We start from the raw sequence: 24,629 nt of genomic DNA on the forward strand, positions 1-24,629 counted from the left end.
CAACAGTTTTTTTAAACAAACTTTTTATTTAGCCCCTACTAAGTGTGGCCCTATGGTAGAAGCTAGAAATGCAAAGATGAAAATATCAGCAGATGGAGAGTTGGAGGGATATAAGTCCAAGCATGGAGGACAGGCCGCCTATGGGAACATGCCAAGTGGGAGAGGATAAGAAGAATTCAGAAAATAGCTAATCCTTCAATTTGTATTTTATCAGATAGGCAATAGAAAACCACTAGAGGTTTTTGAGCAGGGTTGTCATAAGACTTAGGTTAAACAGATTATTTCGGCAGCTGTGTGAAGGATGGATCAAAGGTGAGGCAGAGTAGGCCAGTTATGAGGCTATTATTAAATTAATTTTGGGAAAAGCGTGGCAATTTAAGTGGAAAGAAGAGGTCAGATGTGAGAGCTACAAGTAAAATACAGGAATTGTGGGAGAGGAAAGAATCCAAGGCGATAGCTTTAAGCCTGGGAGGACACTACAGCCATTAGCAAAACTCACGTGAAAATACAGAATTGGAGCTCAATATGAGAAACCAGGATTGGTTAGTTAGATTTGGTAGTCATCTATCTAAAGGTGATAATTGAACATGAAAGACGAAGTTGCCAAGGGAGAAAGTGTATAAATGAGACAAGGGACCCAAGGACAAAACCTTACTTACATTTCAGGCTGAAAAGAAAAAGATAAACCAGCAAAAACTAAGAAGGTAAAACTAGAGGATCAGAAAAGTATTGTCATTGAAGCTGAAATAGGAAAGAGTAAGAAAAGATGTCATGTTCAAGTTTCATGAGCTACAGGATGGCTCAAAGAAAACAAGAACTTACATAAAGGCTATTGGTCTTTGGCAATTAAAAGATGACCAGATTTCTTGCAGATAGTAGTTGTAATAGAATACTACTTATTACAGGTAGATTGGAAGTTGAGGAAGTGAAGACTATTCTTGGTAGAATTCTAATGGAAGAGTTATTTTTGATTATCTGCCCAAACAATATCTGTCCCTTTTGGCTGTTGAATGTGTACCACAATGGCATTTTTAAAATATGCCTTTAAACACCAGTTTTATCTGGGAGAAGTGGCAAAAAATTTAATCAAAGCCTTCATCTGTAATTAAATATGAAAAAAGGTAATAGACATCTTAGATTACTAAATTGATGTTTCAAAAGCAGTTCAATTTTATAGAAGGAGATTTTGAAATGAAATAGCCAACATAGACTAAATGTGTTTAAATTTCTACACCCCAAATATGACTTTGTTATTTAACATAAATGAGTCAGACATTTTATGCAGCTAAGTTTATTCTCACAACAAATTACATTTAAATGTGTAAAAGTGGTCAACAGCAAAAGGAAAAAATAAAGGAAAGCAATTGTTTCTTTTTGGAATAAGCTGCTTTGATTAGAAGTGAGCTCTTTAACATGATAAACTGTGAGCAAGTGTCCTTCCCAGAAGCCCCAACTTCCTTTTGCTGACTGTAAAGCATATGTCTGAGCCACATATAAGATAATAAGCTTGTTGAACAGAGCTAATGATGTTTTTAATATTAAAGCTGAACTAATATCAACTTTGGAAATAAAGCTCTCCTAAAAGGGCATAAGAAACATTTTGTTTGCGACACCGGAAAAGGAAGAAGGAATTAGGGCTTGTAACAGATTAGTACAGGATAGTCTTACAACTTGCCATTTTCAAAACAGTTTTTGTTGCTGTTTTTTTAAGCTCTAGGTTGCTGTGCCCACAGTTTATCATCTAAAAACTCATTTTAATGGAAATGGGATTAATAACCCATCATGCATTTTAAAATAGTATTCTAATTAGTTGTAGATGGTCTTATATCGAGGTGGGAAAAAAAGGGGCATGTATAACAGTCATAAATGAAACAACAAGTATTTTAAAGGACACTAAAGAGTGCAACTTAGCGTTTCAGTCTGCAAAGTAAAAGCTTAAGCTATAGACGGTGTTAGCTACATTTTCCTTGTTCTCAAGGAGCATATTATGAGGTGGTATATCTGCATCTATCTTTCTAATTGCTTTTTAAAAAATAAAAGAAATGAACTTTACACATTTTGCCATTTCTTCTACATACTCCAATAAAAATATGACTACAAATCATTACAAAACCACCTTTTAGGTAACCTATAATACACGGAGATTACTTAGAACTGGATACATTGTGAAATAATGTCCAGTAAAGATAATACATTAACATAATAATGCAGTATATTTCAGTAAAAATAGAATAAATAAAATAAAAATATTTTAAGCTGTATTTAACAGGTTAATTCAAAAATGACACAAGACATACAAGGCATAGTGCACATGGCTGCCTGCTTACAGAGTCACTAGATAGAAAGAATGCATAGATAACTGAAGTGTCACTACAACGTTGGATAAAACATCGGTATTCTCCCTCTCTCTCAATCTCACAGTCGCACACACAAGCACACACACATACTCTTACTTCATACATACTTTTTGGCCATGGCAGAAAGTGTCTGAACATACTGTTTAAAATAATCCGTTTTATAAAATTAATTAGCATTTAGGTAAATATGCAAAGCTATTTTAAAAGCAAAATATCTGCAAATATGTTTTCATATGTAATGTCTATTATTTGTCTTAATGCTCCCTATAATTGCATATATATAGAAATCAGTTTGTTGCTCAAAGCTAGCTCAGTGTTCTTGATCCTGACAACCAAACAAATACCTTGAAAAATAAAGAAAAAGGAACTCTCAGTTCTGATGGAATTTTTCTAAATGAAAGTGGCTTATTTGATTTTTTTTTTTTAAGTTTCTTATTGAATGTCATTTTGCCTTGGAAATCACCAAGTTGGAATGTCAACATGATGGAATTCTGGGTGGAATTTTGAACAGGAACTTCTTAAAAGGACATAGGCAGGGTTTTCATAATTTAGAATTGACTTCTAGAGTCACTGGCCATTTCAGGTGGTAGCTACCAGTAGGGGCCAGAATCATTAAGTGTAAACTACGCAGCTAGTGATCTGCAACTCCGTGGGTTCCATTAGTTGGGGATTTGGAAGCAAATGCTCCCATTTCCAGAGTTAACAATAATGCCTAACATTAGGAGCCCCACCACCAATTGCCTTAAAAGCTAACCAAAATGTAGTAAGCAGGAGAATGAAGACCTACTCATTTCAATTTACTGAAAAGTCACATAGATTAAGTAAATGACGTAGATAGAAGCATCTATATTCCCCAAGATGTTTCCCCAGAACAGGTGCATGGGGGAGCAGGGAAATTCATGTAGCTCCTGCTTCTAATGTACATGTTATTTTGGGGGGTGGGAGACTGACTCTCTACAGTAAATTCTTCTGCATAAATATACTCAGCATCATCCAGACATATTTTCCCCATTTATTTATAGGAATTCCAGAATTGCCTGAAAATGAATCTTTCCATTCTTCTTCTTTTTTTTTTTTGCATTTGCCCTCAGGCTTTTGAAAGGACTCTTATGACTGGTGTGGAGACAACCTGATAGAGTAGAGAGCACACTGAAATAAGAGTCGGGAAGACCTGGGTTGGCATCCAGGCTCTCTAACTTGACCTCAGGCAAGTCACAACTTATCTGGAATTCAGTCTGTGACTGGCTTTGTCTGTCTCACAAGGTTATTATGATGCTTAAATGAGGTAATGACTGAAAAATACTTTGAAAGGTTTTAGGTATGTTACAAATATAAAGGATTAATATACTGCTGTAATTAGAAGTGAAAAAAAATCTAATGTTCTAACCTGAACACAGATGACAAATATTTAGATTAATCACCTTGATAATGTCCTTTGGAAATAAGAGCATCAATAAGTCTAGATTTTTTCAGTCTGTTCAGTTAAGTCACATGTTTAGACAGGGAGCAAATAGGCAGAAAATATTGGGGAAGTACTCTAGGTTCTATCATACCTAGGAATATTTTGTTCTGATCTGAAATAAAAAAAAAGATTTGAACTTGTAAGACAATTGGAAGAAATCAAAAAAGGAGAAAAAGCACCTATTAGTGGCATAGAAATCTATATATCCTATTCTTCAGAATGCACAAATTTGATATATTGTTACTGCTATGTGTACCTGTTACCATGAAAAATTATGATAGCAGAGATTTCTAAGCAAAATGGAGTCAACTAGACTGAGCCAGGTGCAGAAGCTAAAAGGTGGCTAATGCAGGTAAGACTTCATCACGTGGTGAAATCTAAAGGTATGTGAATGGCATTTCTTCAGTTCTAATTTGCATAACAGATCAAGATCAAACTTTTAAGGATGAAAGGTATAGATGGATAGATTTCATTTTAATGGTGTTTACAAAGAGAATGACTATACTGAGCTACAGCAAATAGCTAACATTCTCTAGTTGCATTGTTCAGTGTAAGGCAGAGTATTGGAATACGTCCCACCCAAAATGCATCACACTTTCATTTTACTATTCTCATTTTTTAGAGTTAGTTTGAAAATCATCTGATGGAAGTACTTGTCTGAAATGAAAGGCTGACTTTTTTGATTCCGCAAAATGATGCAATTTGACAATTTTCAAGCTTCATTTCCCCCTCCCCTCCAACATCATAATACATAAACAGTAGTCGACATAACGGTGTCCATGGTTCAAAAGCATGTCCAACAAAGCTGTCAGGTGGTTTCTAGACCAACATTAACAAAGAAACAAAGCCAAACAAAAAACCTTGTAATTCTATCCTATGCTAACTATGTAATTCAATGCTAACTATCATGTAGTATCTACTCCAGTGTTGCAAACAGGGCAAAGTGCTGAAGGACTTTAAAGTTGCTTGCGACAAATCCTGCTCAAAAAGGACAGTGAAACAATATGATCTCAGGCATCCTTCGCTCCAAGGATTTTTGCCTTTAGTTTACTAGGAGGGGTGTAGCCACCTTCTTCTCTTGTGTGTGTGAATTTAGATCCTGTTCAGAATATTTACAATAATAGACCTTCCACCGCTCATGATGGAACTCACTGACAGCAAAAAAATTATTCATGCTTCTTTTCATATCACATGATGGTGGCAAGGACGAGAGAACATGCTTGTCTAACATTGTTTTGTTAAGGGTTTATTTTCTGAAGACAAAGCATCAGCAACCGAATGGAAGGCAAAATAGTTCATGTTTCTGTAGTGTATGTAGCTACTAGGTCTTCAGGTAAGTATAACAGAATCCTTTAATGTATGTAGTTATGGCGTTTCTGTAACAGGACGTTTCTGTTTCAAAGTGTCAATGAGAGATAAGACGCCCCGTTTTACGTTGGTTGTGACTCTTCTGGTCACTGAGTCTGCTGGAGGAGGGGGTGGCCGAACTTTCTGTGAAGGAGGTCGGGCAACCAAGCACTTCTGATACCGTAACTGCAAGTAAAGGAAAAAAAACATGTCCTATGATGGTTAGTAATGTATAGACATTTCTTGTGTTCATTTCCTTGGTATATGTTAAGTTCACTGTAAGTCACCCTCAAATATTAAGACTTAGCTCTCAAAAATAAATCCAGTGATTCATCCAGTTTTACCACACCCAGAATTGTAGAATAGTGATTTTGATACAGCACTATTTACTCATCTCACCACCAAATATACATACATACATAAATGTGCATATGCTACAGCAGATCTTACAAATAATATTCAGAGACAATTAGGCCCCAAAAATTTGAGACTATTTACCAGTGTCACCCTTAGGGTTCCTGACATTTTCTACCTTTTATGGCTCACTGTATATTAACTTGAGCAGATATAGCCACCTGCCTGGGACAAGGAAACCCTATAGTCATAGTAGGATGTAAAAAGGGCAGGGATCGTTCTGTTTTGTCTTTGTTTCCCCTAGCATCTCACATGGTGGCTTGTATGGAGTAGATACTTAAAGTTTATTGAACAGACTTCCCATAAAAACTAAACAGAGAAGAATTAGAACACTTAACTAAAATTCTCATTAGTCTTCAAAGACCAGTAGTTTATTCAATGGATTTCATGTCACTCTTTAACAAAGAATGCGGTGTGGTTTAGCATTTTAGTAACCGTCAGCTTATTCATTAGCTTTTACAATACTCCAACCTCTAACGAACTGGTGAAAAAAATTCATTAGTATTCAATGCAGTGGACAATTTTGCATAGATATATAACAGAACAGACCTCACTGCTATTTTTTTCTGAGCTAATAAAAAGATCAAATATATTTTTTCAAAGCTGGGTTAAAGTTGGAAACTTGGAAAGTTTATTTACTTTTTTTCCTCCTAATCAAAACCTTTCAAACAATGCAGTGCTGGCTTTAGAACAAATTATCTTTTAAAAGCATCATGACATGGTGGATAGGGATTTGATCTCAGAATCAGAGAAACCAGAGTTAAAGTCCTGCTTCTCAAACATACTCCTTGGTGATCATGGGTGAGCAACTTCCCCTCTCAGGGCTGAGGTAAGTAACTCTCTGAGGTTAAGCTGCAAAGGAAGAACTGATTTGTATAGCTAGAGGGAATTTTGTCACTCAAAGTTCCCTACATGCCAGTGAAGTGACTCAATTGGTTAAAAAGAAAATGAAGATAGAAAGCAAGACTAAGGTGGTCTAAAAAGCCAAGGTATAGGAGAGATGCCTGTGGATTTGGTGGCAGGCAATCTGAGTTCAAAGCCCAGTTTGACTCCCTGTCCCCCTGTCATCTGAAATCCAAGCCTCAGTTTCCTCATCTGTAAAATGAGGAATTTGAAGTAGATGCTCCAGATCTATCATGTTATAATTCTAAAACCATAAGATTCTGGGAACACAGGGTTTACATGCAGTTTGTATGTTCTGGGATCAGCCACATCTAATCCAATTCAATGTTTATCAAATGTTTACTATTTATGTACAAAGTATTTACTAGTCATCCTTCCTCACAAAGCTTGGGATTTCACATCAAGTGTTAAGGTCCAGGAAGAAAAAAATGAATTTAGTTGATGAATTTCAATAAGCTCTCCTACTACCAAATTCTACCAGGCCTATACAACTACAAAAATAGTACAATGTTGTAAAATTTGTTTTAAAATTAAAGTTTCTTTCCTTATTTTCAGAGGTGGGGGTATTATGGGTATGAAATATTACATATATTGTCACATATAGTTGATGTGTTGGCTGGTTTTGCCAAGATGTTTTTTTAAAAAAACCTTTAAAAAATATTTTTTGTCAAACCTGGGCAGTAGAGAAAGGTAGGCAAGTATTCAGAAATAAATACGTAGAAACAAAAGATACACAAAATGGAATGCAATTAAAGTTGTTTCAAAGAATAAGTCCACAAATGAATTTCCAGAACTTTTATTCTGATATCTATGCTACAGATACTGAGATTAACTTCAGCCTTTTAAGTTTACGAGTACTGGACATTCAGCTGTATGGTTTCTCATTTGCATCAATAGGAAAATGGCAGTCTTGGAGATGCTGGGGTGAAAGTAGCAGAAAAAGGAGGAAAACTGCCTCAATATGTTTGTGGATAGACCTTCTAAGAAGGGCTTACGCTCGGCTGATTTTCAGCAGCTTCAGCTGGTGAATTAATTCAATGAAGCACTCAAGTAAGTGACCATAAACATTCTTTATAAAAACAAACAAAAACTACTTTGCTTCTAGAGGAGGCAAAAATTGGATTTGGGAATCTGAGAAAGCAAATTGCTGAAATCAGTAATGAAGTTAAGAATTTAACTTCCCTAAGCATTACATAGATCAAATCAAGAATGATAACCTTTAATCTTATGACTAAAGTGGTCTGAGACATCCTAACCCTTACTAAATATTTCAATATGGTGGTCAGCATCCACTTGTGCTTTACTGAGTGATCCCACTTATCCTTGTGCTTTCTAATTTGTTCTGCACTTTCTCCTGTCTCCCTCATGAGGTCTCCTCCTTCCCCTCTTCCCAATCCATTCTTGAAGTGGATTATTCTTTTAGAGTAAGCAGCAGCAAACCTGTGTTTTTAACTGTAGCCCTACCTCAAGTAGAACCTGATCAGACAGAGGAAAATTGAAATAGAGGAAAGTGGGCCAAGGCCTTATATGACTCATATTCCCCTCTCACTTTGTACATTTCCGGGGTTGCACTTGAATTTCCTTCTACTTAGTTTTCGATACTAACTGTATTCCCACCAATTAATTACACAGATTGCCTCTTGGAAAGAACTAAGCAACCCCAAGATAGCATTGATCAAAAGCGAAGAACAGAAAAAATAACCAGTCATTTTTGGATGAGATGACGTAATGGATGAGAAGTGTATGTTCGCAGCTTTGCATCATACAGTGTAATTAACATATTAATTATGTTCAATTAATTTGCACTCGCTGCTCCCTTAAATCATGGACCGAAACCAAATATCTCTACCAGAAATGCCAAACACCAAGGAATGAAGGGAAAAGAGAGAGAGAAAGAAGGGGAGAAAAGCTGGGCAATTATACTTAGGTCTAAACAAGTCGTCTTTTAGTTGACTAGCAGAATATAAGCTTTAATACAAACTTTATATTCATGACTGAAGAAGCAGTTCCCTATATTTACAGTTAAATGCCAGTTAACTATTCAGCTGCTGATCATTCAGGCCTTTTACTTCTCTACCACCAAGCTGTCTCAACTATTTTACTATTAATAGTTTTTAACATTGGAAATAACGGCAGTAAAACTTACACCTATAAATTATGCTCTTTGTTTAAATAATCCTTGTTGAGAGGATTTGGTGGGAGCAGAAGTGAAATCCACTGAAATAAAGTTTAGGATCATTACAGACAGCATTCATTCATGACCTTCCTCTTGCCCATTACACAGAACTGCCTTTTAACCATATTTTCATATATGCTTCAAGGATACACTTGGAGTTTTTTCTTAAAATTAATTAGCCAGCTGAACCGGTCCCCAAATTCCCAGTCAACTCCCCCCTTTTTTTGATGTTTCAGTTTTTGGAAGCATAAATGATGCTTCTAAATAATGTCCCATAGCAATGCAGTGAAGACAATCCAAAGGACCATGATGCCAGTGTTCATGATTTCAAGGATCCTCCTTCATAATGCCATGGGAGCCTTTACAGCTTTATCCAGAACTGCCTCTTTGAAGTAACCTGGCATTTTGAAGTAAAGTGGCCTTATAAATTCTCCTTGTATTAATAGAGAGGTCATGGTATAAGTCCACTTCGAGGAGACTAGAATAGCAAGGAAACAATTTTGCCATTATGCAGCATTACTTTAGAGATGAAGATGTGGGGATAACTTTTTAGCTTCTGGGGAATACTGTTGGGAAGAGGAAGAGAGGGAAGAGAATAAAAAAGCGGACAGTTCTCAGCTGTGGAGTTACTCACCATGCATGCAGCCTGCACTGCTTCTGAGACATTGCCTGCATTGGGTTCGCACCAGAAGACATGGCACTCAAAATGCTGATTCCCTGTGTCCATGATGAAGGCAAAAGTATGAATGTCTTTGCCAACTCCCATGAAAGACAGGAATCGAACACGGCACTCCACCAGAATTTCCTCTTCATTCTACAAGAAATGACTACTCAGAAAGTGTTTATGAATCTGCTTAAAGTGGCTGACAGTCATGAGCTACAACTTTCAGAAAGGTCTTTCAACAAAGCACAGTGAGATGAAACCATTGGTATGAAAAACACTGCCAAATTTAACTTGAAAAAAATCCATTAAACACCCTCCCCCCCAAAAACCCCAGAAGTATAACCACCAGGTCTATCATGAATATCGACATGTAACTTGAATAGGTCAATTTGCACTTAACCAGAATGTGGGTTATCGAAGTAATCCTTTCCTCTCCCTCCCCCTCCTTGGGCTGTTTGCTAATTTATTGGCAACTCAATACAAGGTGACCAAATTAATACTTAAATCTTCCAAGGATGAAAAAAAGGAAGCTACTGGGTAAAGAGTTATTTTGATATCTAGATTTCCTTTGCCTTCTCACCATTATCAAGTGCAACAGAGAACTGACAACTGTGAATCCACTATTTTAACAGACAACACAAATTAGCCAATCATGATACAATAGAGTATTACCCTACAGTGTTAGAACAGAAACTTCTTGAAAGCAAAGACTGTTTTATTCTTTGTCTCTGAGAATCTTCAGAAGACATAGCACCTGGTAGGCACTTAACAAATAGTTGTTGACTGACTGATTCATCCAATAGTCTGAACACATTTATCCACTATGTGACTTTAATAGATCCAGTCTGATCCCATTTTTATATGAAGCCTGAAAAGAATTAATCCCTTTTCTCATAGAACTAATGGTCTCTACCATTTTTAACTGGTATTTAGTTTCATATTTGACACGGAGTTATATTAGCTATTTCACAGGTCCAAGTTAGACTTGTTTCTCCAAAAAGGTCACATGCTCACTGAGGGTAGAAATTATGTGATCTATTTACTTCTTATGCAGCCCCCAAATCACCTAGTATGGGCAAGTTCAGTAAATAAGTAGAACTACTAGGGTGGTTCACCTTTCAAAGATCAAAGTCCCTCCATAACAACTTGAAAACCAAAAGGTAGGGCAGCTACCATAACTAATCACAAGTCAACTTTTGCACAAACTTCAGAGCAGTCTGACAACTGACATTTTCTCTTAAAAAAGTATTACTAAAGTAAACTAGTAAATCAATCAAATATTTAATAGGAAAAATAAATTTCAAAGCTTTAAATTGAGCTACATTTCCACTATAACAGACAACACAAATAACCAAATGAAAATATAATTCCAGCTTATATTTTTCTTTATTAAAGCAGATCTCTAAATAAGAATAGTAACAATAGATTGATTAGGAGTTGGGAAGAGCAATGAAATCTGAAAGGTACTTTACTTCCTGACGCAGAAGGATCTACTGGGAGAGGTCACCTTCAAGACATAATAGACACCAGAATTTCAGGGACCCTAAGAATCCTCCACTGTTCTTACCATCCTAGGGGCTGTGGCCTAGTCTGTGCAGTAGACCTTAACTGGTGTCCTTTCTAAAATAAGGCTATACATATAAAAGTATTCAAAAGCAGATAAAGAAATGACTCTGTCAAACAACTTTGAAAGACTCAGTAGATAAGGTCAATGCAGTGTCTTGATGATGATCCACACTACTCAGAACAGAAAGTTGATGTATTTGTGATGCAGAATCAGACAATTTTTGACATGTACCGCAGATACAGAAGTTTGTTTTATTTGATTGTGTATTTGTTACAAGATATTACAAGGTTACAAGGTGGATTCTTTTAATATTTATTTTGCCCTCTGGTTCCAAAATATCAGGGCAGTTTTCCATGAAAGATAATGTCCAGGCTCTCTTTTTGATCATGGCTTCCAGGTAGTCCCATAATTTTTAAATTGTCTCCCCTGGATCTCTTTTCCAGGTCAGTTGTTTTTTCAGTGAGATGTTTCACATTATCTTCTATTTTTTCAATCTTTTGTTTTGTTTTGTAATTTCTTGGTTTCTCAAATAAAGTCATTAGATTCCCTGAACTCCACTTTCATTTTTAAAGAACTATTTTCTTCAGTGAGCTTTTGAACCTCCTTTTCCATTTGGCTAATTCTGCTTTTTAAAGCATTCTTCTCCTCATTGGTTTTTTGGACCTTTTTTTCCAGTGGAGTTAGCCTATTTTTAAAGGTGTTATTTTCCTGAGCATTTTTTTGGTTCTCCTTTAGCAAGCTGCTGACTCACTTTTCAAGCTCTTCTATGACCTAAGCCCATTTCATATTCATTGTGGAGGTACTGGTGGCAGAAGCTTTGACTTCCTCTGACAGTATGCATTGTTCTTTCTCATCCAAAAAGATGGAAGGAGATACCTACTCACTGAGAAAGTAATCTTCTATGTCTTATTTTTCTTCCCTTTTTTGGGCATTTTCCCAGCCAGTTACTTGACTTCTGAATCCTTTGTCAAGAGGAAGGTCCTAGTACTCCTCCTCCCTCCAGTACCATGGTCATTGCTGAGATTCTGATCAGCTGCTCAATTCCCCCAGGGGCTTTAAGCTAAGTGGCTCCGACAATAGACCCAGACCGCTTATGCAGCCACTGTAGCCACCTGCCCTCCTGCTGCTGCTGCTGCTGCCACCACTGCCTCTGCCACCTCCTGGGGCCAGTGGTGGGAGGACCCCCGCTTCCCTCTTGCCCAGTTGGGAAAGCCCTCCCACACTGACATTTGAAGCTTTCTTTGTTGCTTGTGGGTTGAGGGATCTGGGACCCTCCCTACTGGAGATTCTGCCCAAGAGGTCTGTTCAGGTCCTATTCCTTTTGGTGCCACGCAGCCAGGGTTAGGCTCTGCTCCACTCAGTGTCCCATGGGACAAACTTTTCCTGTTGGCCTTCCAGGTTACCTTTGGCTGGAAATCTCTTTCATTCTGTCGTTCTGTGGCTTCTGCTGCTCTAGAATTTGAGAGTCATTTTTTTACAGGTATTTGGGGGGTGTGGGGGAAGCGTTAGAGTATATATGCATCTTTCTACTCCACCATCTTGGCTTCACCCCCTCAAAGTTAAAGTTTAGCAAATCTGTTTGATGACAAAATTGGGATCCAAAAGGATCAACAATGTGAAAGGTGAAACAATATGCTCAAATGAATAAAACAATATAGGAATTAAATGTAAAATCTTATACTTGGATTCAGAAAACCCATAGCACAAGGACAGGTTGGAGAAGATATAGTTAGAAAACAGTTCATCTGAAACAGATCTAAAGGTGTTAGTGGACTGTGGGTAAATAGTGGAATGTATCATCCAGAGAAGTTAAAGAGATCTAGGCTGTATTACTGATATAAAGGGGGCAGGAGGGTGGTGACAGACCTGGTGTATTATCTGTAGTATCATGTCTAGCTCTATGCATCACATTCTGGCAAGAACATTAACAAGACAAAGCAGGCCCAAGGTAGGCAGCCAAGATGGTTAAAGGCCTGCAAATCATGCCACATGAGTGTTGTCTGAGAGACCTGGAAAAGTGAAGACTTCAATGAAATATATTATCTGTCTTCAAGTATTTGGAAAGTTGACATTTAGTCACACAGAACCAATGGGTAAAAGTTACGGTTTTCATTTTCAGCTCAATATAAGGAAAAAACTTGCTAATAGCTGGAAATATCCACAGATGGAACAGGTTTGCTTAGAAGGTTCTATGTTACTGGAGGTTCTAGAAATAGAGCTTATATGACCACTTGTGATAATAGTAGGCAGGATATTTTCCTTGGCAAGGGCTAGATTAAACTCTAGTTCCATGACTCAGGAGAAACCAAAGGAAAAAAAAACCAAAAAGGAGAAACCAAAGAAATGATTCCCTGCCAAAAAAAGAAAAATAAAAACCCAAACCCCAGATCTGACACATGAAAGAAGTACTTAAATGTATAATCCAATCTCAACAACATAGCCAGATATGCACAACTGACATAGAGCTTTGTATTGACATAGAGCTGGAAAATGTGGTAAAGAAACACTTACAGTTTAGCTGAATTTTGGCAAAAACCAAACCAGTTGCCTAGAATGGCTTCTGTAGCACAAACCATTATGTTTGACTACACTGTGCATGCTATATATAGGTTTTATACCTCAATACATTCATCAGTGAACTTTTGAACCTCCTTTTCCATTTGCCTAATTCTGCTTTTTAAAGCATTCTTCTCTTCATTGATTTTTTTGGGCCTCTTTTGCCAATTGAGTTAGCCTATTTTTCAAGGTGTTATTTTCTTCAGCATTTTTTAAGGTCTCCTTTAGCAAGCTGTTGACTCGCTTTTCATGATTTTCTTGCATCACTCTCATTTCTCTTCCCAATTTTTCCTCCACCTCTCTTACTTGATCTTCAAAATCCTTTTTGAGCTCTTCTATGGCCATTGCATATTTATTTAGGAGGCCTCTGATGATAAGCATTGTTCTTCCTCATCTGAAAGGATGGAAGGAAATACCTGTTCACCAAGAAAGTAGCCTTCTATAGTCTTATTTTTTTCCCTTTTTTGGGCATTTTTTCAGCCAGTTACTTGACTTTGAGTCCTTTGGTAAGAGGAGGGTATAGTCTGGGATCCTGTAAGTTCTCAGTTCCTCCAAGGTAGCACAATCAACAGAGTGGAGTTTACTCCTCTCCTGGCCTACACGCTCGTCTGGGAGATACCACAAGATTTTTTGCCCAGGATCTTTGAAGCTGTCTTTGGTGTTTGTGGCGTGAGCTATCTGGGAACTACAGCTGCTTCTGCTGCAGGGGATTCTGCCCCTGAGGCCTGCTTGCTGCACGGCCAAGGCTGGGTTGTGCTCTGCTCCAAGACCAGTGTGATAGAGCTTTTTTGTCTTTTTTGTGGAGAGGGGGTTCCCTCTCCATATCCACCTCCAGCTCCACCATGCAGTGCTCTCCTCGCCCCAGGACTGCCACTCAGGGCAGAGATTCAGATCAGCCGTGTGATTCCCTAAAGGGTTTTAGGCACAGGGCTCCTAAAATGGACACTGTGCCACAGTTATGACTGCTGCCCTGGGGCCAGACCACATTCCCTTCTCCCCCAGGTGAAAGTGCTTTCTCACTGACCTCTGAAGCTGTCTTTGGTGTTTGTGGGTTGAGTAATCTGGGAACCTCAGCTGCTGCTGGGGATTCTACCTTGAAGGCCTGTTCATGTCACACAGCTCAGAGGGCTCCAATCCGCTCCGAGCCTGGTGTGATTCCTGTCCACCTTCTAGGCTGTCTTGGGCTGGAAATCTCTTTCACTCTTGTTGTTTTGTTGCTTCTGCTGCTCTGGAATTTGTTTAGGGTCATTTTTTATAGGTATTTTATGGGCTATGGGGGGAGAGCTAGAGTAGATATGCCTTTCTACTCTGCCATCTTGGCTCTGCCCCCTCAATACATTCATGATCCTATAAATCATGAATTTATGATAGGTGGTTAGCTTCTCTACTGATGCAGAGTCACACCTTCTCATTTTGTGCCCTCACCGTCCATGTGTTACCTCATATCCTCCACAGAAGATCTACCCAACATGCTTTATAGGTCTTCCTCGCTGCAATATTTAGGCTACTAATTTTTTATCTCTCACTCAATGACAATTCTGCCTCCTTTTCCAATCAATACATATATTCAAAGAAGAAATATTAAAAATTTTTCTTTGCTTTAAATACTATTGAATCTCAAATATTGTTGTAAGCCAGAAATACTGAGCACAAGTACTAATTCTTCCTTACCTTTTCACTGATGACAGTCACAGTGGCATCAGCAACATTCATGGTAACTGGTAGCCAATCTTCTTTATTTGAAGAACTCAAAAGATTTTCTATGGCACTATTCAGGGTATCCATTCCTATAGAGGAAAACAGCATAAGGGAATAGGCAATTATAAAAAGCTCCACAATTGTCAGCCACAGTGTAGAGGAATATTCAGGCAAGTCCATTGATGGAAGAAACCAGACCGATCATATGTCTCAAGCCATCTGGGAGGGAAAGCTAAAGCAAAGCTGTTTCTCAGCAATTTTCTCAGACTAAGGATATGATAGCTGCTTCCATGAAAGGTATTACCCCCTCTTACCTGGTTTCTACCATGAATAAAAAACCAGGGCTGGTTTCTACCACCAAGAGGGCACATAAATTCCCTCCAAGATTCTGAAATAGGAAACAACATAACTATAGTAATCAAACTGAAACGGAATTACTGTTATTTACTCTTCCCAAATTCATTTGGCTCCAGATATACGAACAAATGAAGTCTTGCAAATAATGTTACCTCAGCATATTATTCAGACCAAAGGTCTTTGGAATACCGCACCAACAAAGGACACAGGAAATGTATTGATAGGGATTTTTCACCTTAATTCTTTTATTTAACTTTACTCTTTCAGAACAAATGTAAAGGGTAACTCATTTACTCCACGTTGGTCACTTGTGGCATCACACAGACCATCTAATCTATCATCTACCTTGGTTTTATCTAAACAGTTTTAGTAATATATTATTAGCACACTGTCCTGTAATACAGGCATCATGTACTGAATTATTTCTTCCCTTTTACATGAAGAAACTAAGGACAAGAAAAAAGGGGGGGGGCGGGATTTATTCCAAGCATAGACAAAGCCTCAGGAAATGTGCTTTGTGGTTATTTTTAAATTATTACATTTTCTAATTATCAAGCATTTTTGCCCCTCCCATTGACACAAAATTCCATTGACACAGTTAAGCACAACAAATTTCAATATTGAAAAACGTGTTTCTTAATCTGCTTATTAGTGTATCACCTCTCTATCATGAGGTGGGCAGAGTTCTTTATCAGTCCTCCGAAATCATAGTTGATCATTTACTTGATTAGAGTTCTTATTTTTAAAGGACTGTTCCTTCTCTCTTAGGCCAGATGATTTCTGGTACTTTTTCTAACAACAAAAAAAGAATTTTTAAAGAATATTAAGAGTAGGAAAGACCTCAGTAGGGTCCTAGGTCAATCTGCCTCTGAACCAGGAATCTCCTTTACAACATGCCCAACAAATGGTCATGCAGTCTTTCCCTGAAGACCTGGGAAGGGGGAAATCATTCCCAGGTGAGGCAGTTCATTCTACTTTGGGGCAACTCTAATGGTTAGGTAGTTTTTCCTGATATCAAGTCTAAGTCTGCCCCTCTGCAATTTTTATCAATTACTCTCACAGAAACAAGTTTAAACCCACTTCCCCATTTCAGCCCTTCAGGTACTAGAAGGCCATTATCATATCCTCCTTTCCCCACCCATGTCATCTATTGTCCTGTCTAGACACCTCAAGTTCTTTCAACTAGTTCTTTTTTGGTATCATGTCAAGGCCCTACTGGTCACTTTCCTCTGGACATATTCCAACATTGTCCTTAAAACATAGCACCTAGAAGAAAACACAACATTCCAGATGTGGTGTCCCAGATATGACATCTGCCTCTCTGTAGAAAAGCAGACCAAGGGGAGCAGCTCTCCTGTGCTTTGTTCATTTCAGAAATGACCAGCTTTTCAGATTACCTTGATCTAGCTAGTGAAGGTTAGGGCTAGTAAAAAGGAAGAAAAATGAGTGGTGGATAAGATTTGGCTATGGACAAAAGTGGTTAAAGATAAAAGTGAGAGTGGAGTAAGATGGAAGAGTTAGCAGAACAGAACAGAGAACAAGAGAAGCTATGCTAATCCTCCCCTAAAGGCTGATAGCCATCCCAGCAATGGTGTGCCCCCTTCCCCCAACCAACACCTCTCTAGAACTCCCATAAACATTCACAGGAGGAAGAAACGGTATTACATACCTACTGGTTTATCTACAGGTAACATGCCCAAGTACTGCACATGGAACTTCTGTACCAGCTCAGTCTTTGGTGTTGGAAAATCTACTACATGGGAACAAAAAATAATGGCTCTTTATCGGCACATACAGACTCACATGTTACAAATTAAATAAATTTTTTTTATAAGCCCTTATACTTTTATGTCAAAGAATTGCCAAAAGGAAAAAAAAAACCCAGACTGCTTCCTATTTGCTTGTTTTCTAAGAACATAGATTATAATTCTTATTTAACTACATCTCTCATATCTGCCTTTGGGGCATGGTATAAGTCATAGCGTTTTAAATTGGCCTTCCCGCAGCATTCAAAGCTGCTTATTTTACTCTGTACTGTTAAAACTGCTATCGTCTGTGAGCTTGCCATCTAGGTTATATTTGGGCCTGGAGGCCATTTAATTATGAAGAGCAGAATCTCAGATGTGAAATAACTACACATAGAAAAATTTAACAGCCCACAACTTCTTTCCCTCTTTATGCAGGCTGCCTTCCTTAAAATAATACATGATTCATAAGGTAAGAAAATCAACATTCTTTACTACTAGTACAGCAAAAAAAAAAAAAAAATCATTCCTAGCCTAATCCCACAGACACAGAGAACTTAAACCATGTGCTTGTGAGACACACAGATTTTTGAGTGCCCCATATTAGACATTCCATAAGTATTTGTTGAGTTGAATTAAATTGAACATAATTTTAAAGGAGAAATGAAAATCAGACGTCGTAGTTGTAGGCATAGGCAGATGGTGGTATCAGTAAAATCAACAAGCATTTAACAACTACGTGCCAGGCACGGGATACAGATACAAGCAAAGAGTCCCTACCCTCAGAGAAGCTGACATTCAAACAAAGAAGACAAAAATACGCACATACATAGTTATATACAACACACACACACAGAGCAGGTACCAGGTCACTTTGCTGGGAAAGGTACTAGAAGCTGAAGAGAATTAAGAAAGGCCTCGTGCAGAAGAAAAAGGAGCTGAATTCTGAAATTTTTAAATAGGGACTCAAAAAAAACCCCCCAAAAACAAGGTGATAGGCAAGAAAGCCAACCTTCTTAGAGGTCCAGACACAGGAGGTAAAGTGTTCTATGTGAGGAATGGGAAGGATGGTTTGGCTGGACAATAGAGTACATAGAGGAGAGTAATGAAATAAGGCCAGAAAGGTAGGATGGAGTCAGGCTATAAAAAGCTTTTAAATGCCAGTGTCTGTAGTTGATCCTAGAAGTAATAAGAAGGGACTGTGGACTTGCTTGTTCAGTCCTGACTCCATCTCCAGCTCATTTTACAGATGAGGAAACTGAGGCAAACAGGGTGAAGTGACTTGCCCAAGGTGCCAAGGCTGGTGTCTGAGGCCAGATCTGAACTCAGGTCTTTCTGACTCCAGGCCTGGCGCTGTATCCCCTGCATCATCTAGCTGCCCTCCACTGGACTTGGCTGAGTAGGAAAGTGGCATGATCAGACCTGTGTGTTAGGAAACTGACTTAGGTGAGTGGATAGAAGAGGAATTAGGAAAAGAAGAGACTTGAGGTAGGGAAACAAATCAGGAGGCTATTGCCATAATCCAGGTCAGACATGACGGAGCCTGAACTATGGTGGTGATTTTGTGAATGGAGGGAAGATGGCATATATGAGAGATATTGGTGAGGAGGAAATGACAACATTTGGCTCTTGGTTGGAAATTTTCAGTAAAGGAATATGAAAAATTGAGACTATGAACCTGAATAACACGAAGGATGCTGGTGCCTTCAACAGAAATAGGAAAGTTTAGGAGAAGGGTGGATCTTAGGGGAAAGATGATGAGTTTGGTTTTGGACACACTGAGCTTGAGAGGCCTATGGAACATCCAGTTTGATATGTTATAGAAAATAATGTGCTAACTGCTCTAAGAAGAAAATAAATAGAAAAAAACATTCTGGGGTAAGGAGAGGATTGTTAATAAGAATAAGAACTCAGGCATGTGAACCTACCTTGCAAAGGAACATCAAGATTCCCATTAGTTCTTTCCTGTAATGAGCTGCAGGCAACAGCTTTGGCATTCTTCCGTTCGGCCATAATCTGGGGACAAGAGCAAAAATGATTGTTTCCATTACACGCTTCATGTGTGCTTGCATATCATCTGGGGTCATCCCATAAGTGTGTTCCATTTTATTTCTAATTTATTCTCTACTGCTTATTTTTAGATTCCAACTTTGCTATATATTTTGATGCAGATTCTTACTCCTCCCCAGGGACAATGGGCAAATGATTACTTTCAATGAATAATAGTCTCCTAATTCTTTCAAAGCTGTGTCTATCTCCTCAACCTGCATTCAACAGATCTCTGATATGAGCAGTGGCCTAAACCAATATCTACGTTATGGGTGGGTTGGTCGGCAAACTCAGGTTAGTACTAGCTGGGGCTACAAAAGACTTGTCTTTATGAATGTCACTATTAATTTCTGGGTTACTAGGAGTCCTTTGTATATCAAAAAGATTGATGTTCAAACTGATTAAATTTGTCAGGCTACTACAGTCATTGATGATTTCTAAACAAAATACCTTCTCTTTCTTGAGGGTTATCAATGTTATATCCTAATTCAATTGAACAAGAATTTATTAAGCACTTATTATAAACAAGACAATGCGATAGATTCTAGAGGTACAAAGAAAAAATAAAAACTAGTCCTTGGCATCAAAAAGCTAGCATTCTGTTGGGAGGAGAGGGAAGATAACATGTCAACATATAAATTTTGAGTACTAACAGCTAACAGGAAAGACTTCTGGAAGGATATGGCATGTAAGGTAAGTGATGAAGGAAGTTTGAGTCTTGTCACTCCCCTAAGGGTTTGAACCAAATTATCTGTAACTGAATGGAAATAAAGTCAATGTAGGCTTTCAGTGTCTTGTCATCTCAGTTGCTCTGAAAGGTGCCTCACAGTTGGTCCTTACCAATCTCTATCTTGTGGTTGGAGGTTAGAGGATGAATGAATTTCTTCCCAGATTTGCAGCACAGGCAGATGTTAGCATTCCCAGAACAGCTCAGGCTTTCAGTTCCAACTCTCATCATCTCCTACATATCTAATTTTTGAGATTTGCTTCAGAAGATACAATGTGTTGGCCCCAGGGGTCAGAAGAAATCAGAGACTAAGAGAGGAGGAAGCAAAATTGCACCCCAGCTTCCACCGATACTGAATGCCTGTCTAAAAGGCATCACCTACAGTTTATCAGCTGTTGTTTGGATAGGATGCATGAGCCAGGCTGAAATGGAAAGACATGGTGCTTGTTGTGGGAAATACAGGCCCTGGGAGATGTGATGCTTCTGAGGGATGATCCAGCTTTGCCAGGTAGAAAGTCAGAGCTAAGGGACTCAGAAGTCATTTGTCCACCTTCCCCTCTAGGTAAGTGACCCCAAGCCCCAGTACATAATAATTAAGGAGGAATGTATAGTCACACAAGACAGTTGAAAGCCAGTTTTGTTTGGAAAAATAAAGACCATGCTGTCACTTTTATTGAAGGACAGGCTTTATGTGACATGTCCAATGTTGGGCTTCACGCTCTTGTCACAGATACTCCGTTTCTCTGCAGGCATTTGCAGACACCTGAGAAGTTAACCACTTGCCATCAGCAATGACAAAGAGATCCTCTTCCTAGTCTTTTCCAAAACATGGGAATATCTCAAAGCCAGAATGCATCTAGTGCTGCCTTACAAAGTGCCACATTTATTAAGCTGAAATAGGCTGGAGTGGCAGAAAAATTGGTTATTCTAATTTTTGAAGCTTAAGTTCCATGTACCATCCTTCTTGCTTCCACTGCTCTAGGTTACTGGGACCATATAGTTCAGGTTGTTAGAGCATTAATAATGAGGTCAAGGGCACTTTGTTCCATGGCTCTCTCCCTGGCTGGGCATTTTGGAAATAGCTACCATTGTTCAAAAAGGAACGCTAACTGAGAGAGTGAGAATATTTCATGTACTCAAAAGTATACGCAATGCTAATGTGACCACCTTTATGCAGCCCTATAGAAAACCTCTGTGCCTAAAACGCCCATCTTTTAGGTCTTCTCTAGGCCTAGTATAAGCTAAGATAGGGGAGACCTGACATGAAATGAACTTATGTGAGAAAGAACGGGGGATTAGAGCTGGCCACAAGCAGATGTAAGTCACTGGTGTGACACAGCCACAAAAAAAAGAGAACATAGGCTAATATGGCGCTCATCTCTACTATCCTGCTGCCCTCGGTACTGCTCAGACAAGGTGTGACACACATTTTTGGTGCCGTTCCAGGCACCAAAATTTAAGAGGGTGACATTGACAGGCTGGAGTATCTAAGGGATAGGTGGACAGGATTGTGAAGAGACTTGAAACCAGATCACACTTGAGTGGGATGAAGGTTTACTCTGGAGAGGAAAAGACATGATATTTCATCCATCAAAAGGGCGAGCACATTGTTAGATAGCAGACTTATCTACTCTGATGCTCCAGAGCAATGGGTGTTAAATGTTACAGGGAGTAGGTTTCAGCTCAGTTGCTATAAAGGGAGAATAATGATGAGAGCAGCCCATCAATGGTACTGGCTGGCTGGCAAAACTGGGAATTCTTTGTCACTGGAAGTTCTCAAGGAAAGGAGAGAGGAATGGCTGTTAGGGAAGGGAGCTAGATGAGCCCTAATCAGCTTCTAGGGTCTTGCGGGAGTGTCTATAAAAGGTGGCTGGGGCAGGAGTGGGATGTGGGCTGCCCAGACTAAGGTTTAGCTGACAGACTGCCTCTGGCCACTGTTTCCTTATGCTCTTTCATTTCTATCTCTGTAGCCTGTCACAAGCACTGAAGGACAGTGTCTATATACTATATTCCCCTAGTTGAGCAGAGGCTCCTTGAGAGCAGTCAGAATTTTTAATTTCATCCTTGTCTAAATGGCACCTGATTCCTTGTGCACAGCATATGCTTATTAAATGCTTGCTGGATTGTAATATGGTGGTGCAGTTGATCCAAACTTACCTTAGAACAGATTTCGTGGAGACTTGTGGCAATGGCCTTTGCTGGTGTGTCACATCGAAATACATGACATTTCAAAATCCTCGTGTCTTTATCTCTTGCTACGTAAGCAAAATCTCTGTGCAAACAAAATTTATCGACACATTAGAACATAATTTTTCTACCGATGATGGCAATTTTAAGAGTTAATGGAGCAAGCGCCCAGAGCATCTGAGTCATTAGTGAACAGAATGTATGTCTTGGTTAGGAAAAAAGCATTTTTTAACTGGCTCCTTGAAGCAGAGGGACAGTCTGAGGAATCACATTACAAGGAGATTTAGGACTCAAATCGTGGCACCTTCCTGCAATCAGAGTCACTGAACTTACAACCACTAACAACTACGAATGAATGAAGACTGAAATTGGAAACAACCCTCTACTTAATGGAAGCACAGACAGGATCATGAAATGGAAGAAAGAGACTTGCACATGAGTTTGCATGAGTGAAGAGACAGACAAGCCAGTGTAGATGGAATGAAACAGCAGCCGTCAGGCCATAAAACTAAGAACCAAGGGAGGAAGGAGATGCACAACCACTCGAGAAGGCCGACCAGAAATCACAGCCTGTAGAGGGCCACAGAACAAACACCACAGGCAGAAATGCTCCCAAAGGGCTCCAGCTTGACAAAAAAAGCAGCTACCTCAAGACTGCGTGTGCTTGGCTCAGATGCCCTGACAAGCATGAGGCTGAAGCTTGGTTTTAGCATCTGCTTTACTGATTAAAGCCATGCCAACCAGGCCACTTCTGTAGGGGAAGAGAAGCATGGAATTTGATTTCTGCTACACAGTCTTTAGACGAGCAGTTAGAAGATCAACGTTTAATGCTCTTTTTTACAGAAGCTAAAAGCTGAGATACACTCCTCTGCTAACCTAGCAGACTGATTCCCTTCAATATATCCTTATACCAGGAGACCTATTATAGGCACAATCAGAAGAAAACAATTCTATTAAAGAGAAAATAACCTGTGGACTTTTTGTGATCCATAATTTAAAATGACCCTGTAATCAGGGCTGTAATACAAAAAAGGTCTATCTTCATGTTTCTGAGGTTTGCTGCTGCTTTTAAGTTGGCAGTGATATGGACGTGCTGTTCATGTGGGAACCAGACAGAAGCCTCATGGGGAAAATGGTGCATGTGCGGGACAGAACCGTCCTTTGAACGTGGCAAATTGTAGCATGATCAAAGGGGCAGGGTGGGACCGGGGAGCATTTTGTAAGCTGTGAATAAGCCAGGGCTAACCTTTTGTCACTTTTCCAAGGTTTTCACAGGACTAGGCCATCATCTTTTAAATGTGACCCTCAGACAGCTGTCCCTATTCCACTACAGACTAGCTCTAAAGAGAATCTCAGGTTACTTGTAAGCTGCTCTAAAGTCCTTTTCTTTGCACTAGCAAGTTCAGTTCTTATTTTCCCACAAAAGCTCCATTACTGTTTGGTGTTCCTGAATGTAAGCCCTTTCAGTGTTTTCCTATAGGATAATGATGACAGTAGCAGTCAGCATTGATATAGTAATTATAGTGTGCCAGGAACTGTGCTAGGAACATTCCAAATATCCCATTAGATCTTCACAACAACCCTGGGAAGTAGGTGCTACTATTATGAAGGAAGTGAAGCACAGAGGGATCAAGTGACTTGCCCAGGCCACACAGCTAGTAAATGTCTAAGGCCAGATGGGAACTCTGATCCTCCTGAATCCAGCTTCTTCTGTGCTTAGCATCTAAAACCCTTCATAATCTGCTCCTTCTCCATTCTTGTTTCTCAGACAGACTGGGTCTGAGGAAGTCATACCAGGAAGAAGTCATCCATCCCTGCTCATTTTATTCTCTAAAACCACAACAGTTCCAACCCTCAATCATTTCCCTTACCTGTGAACTTCCATAATATTGAAACATTTTTACAGCACAATTTGACAATTGTATTTTGTTTTGCATTGTTTGCTCTATGTTAGCTTTCTTTAGCAGACAATGATGGCTGGGGAAATAATTTTGGAATGAGAATCAAAAGCCCTGGCTACTAATCAGTTGTGTGACCTTGGAAGAGTTATGAAATTTCTTTGGATTTCAGTTTCTTATCTGTAAAATGAGGAGGCTGAACTAGATGATCTATGACTTTACGAAAGTTCCCTTTTTGTTCTAAAATCACATAATTCTCCAATTAAAGTGTAAATTCTTTGAGGGTGGGGACCATCTGTTGTATGTCCATCTTCCCAGAGCACTGAATACTGACCTTAGCACATGGGAGATCATACAGAACATACAAAGAACTACAGAAACCACAAAACATTAAAGTGCATGTGTGTGTTGGGGGGGCAGGAGGTAGACACCTCACAAATTATGTGGTCTAACCCCTTTATTTTATGTTATCAGGAGACTGAGGCCCAGGAATGTTATATGAACGGTCGAAGATCATATAGC

At 39.0% G+C, this 24,629-nt stretch overlaps 2 protein-coding genes across 13 annotated transcripts in view; one reads left to right on the forward strand and one right to left on the reverse strand.

Moving 5' to 3' along the window:
• The window catches only part of NSUN7 (NOP2/Sun RNA methyltransferase family member 7), a 91,529-nt gene extending 80,087 nt beyond the window's left edge, over positions 1–11,442 (forward strand). For 5 of the 7 annotated variants that reach the window (XM_072620576.1, XM_072620577.1, XM_072620579.1 and 2 more), the window contains 3 exons: positions 3,449–5,387; positions 7,381–7,533; positions 8,116–11,442. Coding sequence is in view for 5 of the 7 variants with exons in the window: in XM_072620586.1 (XP_072476687.1) it covers positions 3,449–3,490 (42 nt within the window). In the remaining 2 variants the exon portion in view is untranslated. The remainder of the gene's footprint in view (positions 1–3,448; positions 5,388–7,380; positions 7,534–8,115) is intronic. The other 2 variants (XM_072620587.1, XM_072620588.1) reach the window with 2 other exon arrangements.
• Positions 1,276–24,629, reverse strand: part of APBB2 (amyloid beta precursor protein binding family B member 2) — a 419,709-nt gene continuing 396,355 nt past the window's right edge. For all 6 annotated transcript variants that reach the window (XM_072620570.1, XM_072620572.1, XM_072620569.1 and 3 more), the window contains 6 exons: positions 22,180–22,294; positions 19,175–19,262; positions 17,171–17,254; positions 15,118–15,233; positions 9,294–9,473; positions 1,276–5,352 (listed from right to left, as the gene is read on the reverse strand). In XM_072620570.1, the coding sequence (XP_072476671.1) occupies positions 5,185–5,352; positions 9,294–9,473; positions 15,118–15,233; positions 17,171–17,254; positions 19,175–19,262; positions 22,180–22,294 (751 nt within the window). In that variant the 3' untranslated portion in view covers positions 1,276–5,184. The remainder of the gene's footprint in view (positions 5,353–9,293; positions 9,474–15,117; positions 15,234–17,170; positions 17,255–19,174; positions 19,263–22,179; positions 22,295–24,629) is intronic.

This window comes from Notamacropus eugenii, chromosome 6, assembly GCF_028372415.1.
Source record: "Notamacropus eugenii isolate mMacEug1 chromosome 6, mMacEug1.pri_v2, whole genome shotgun sequence".
NCBI classification, from domain to species: domain Eukaryota; kingdom Metazoa; phylum Chordata; class Mammalia; order Diprotodontia; family Macropodidae; genus Notamacropus; species Notamacropus eugenii.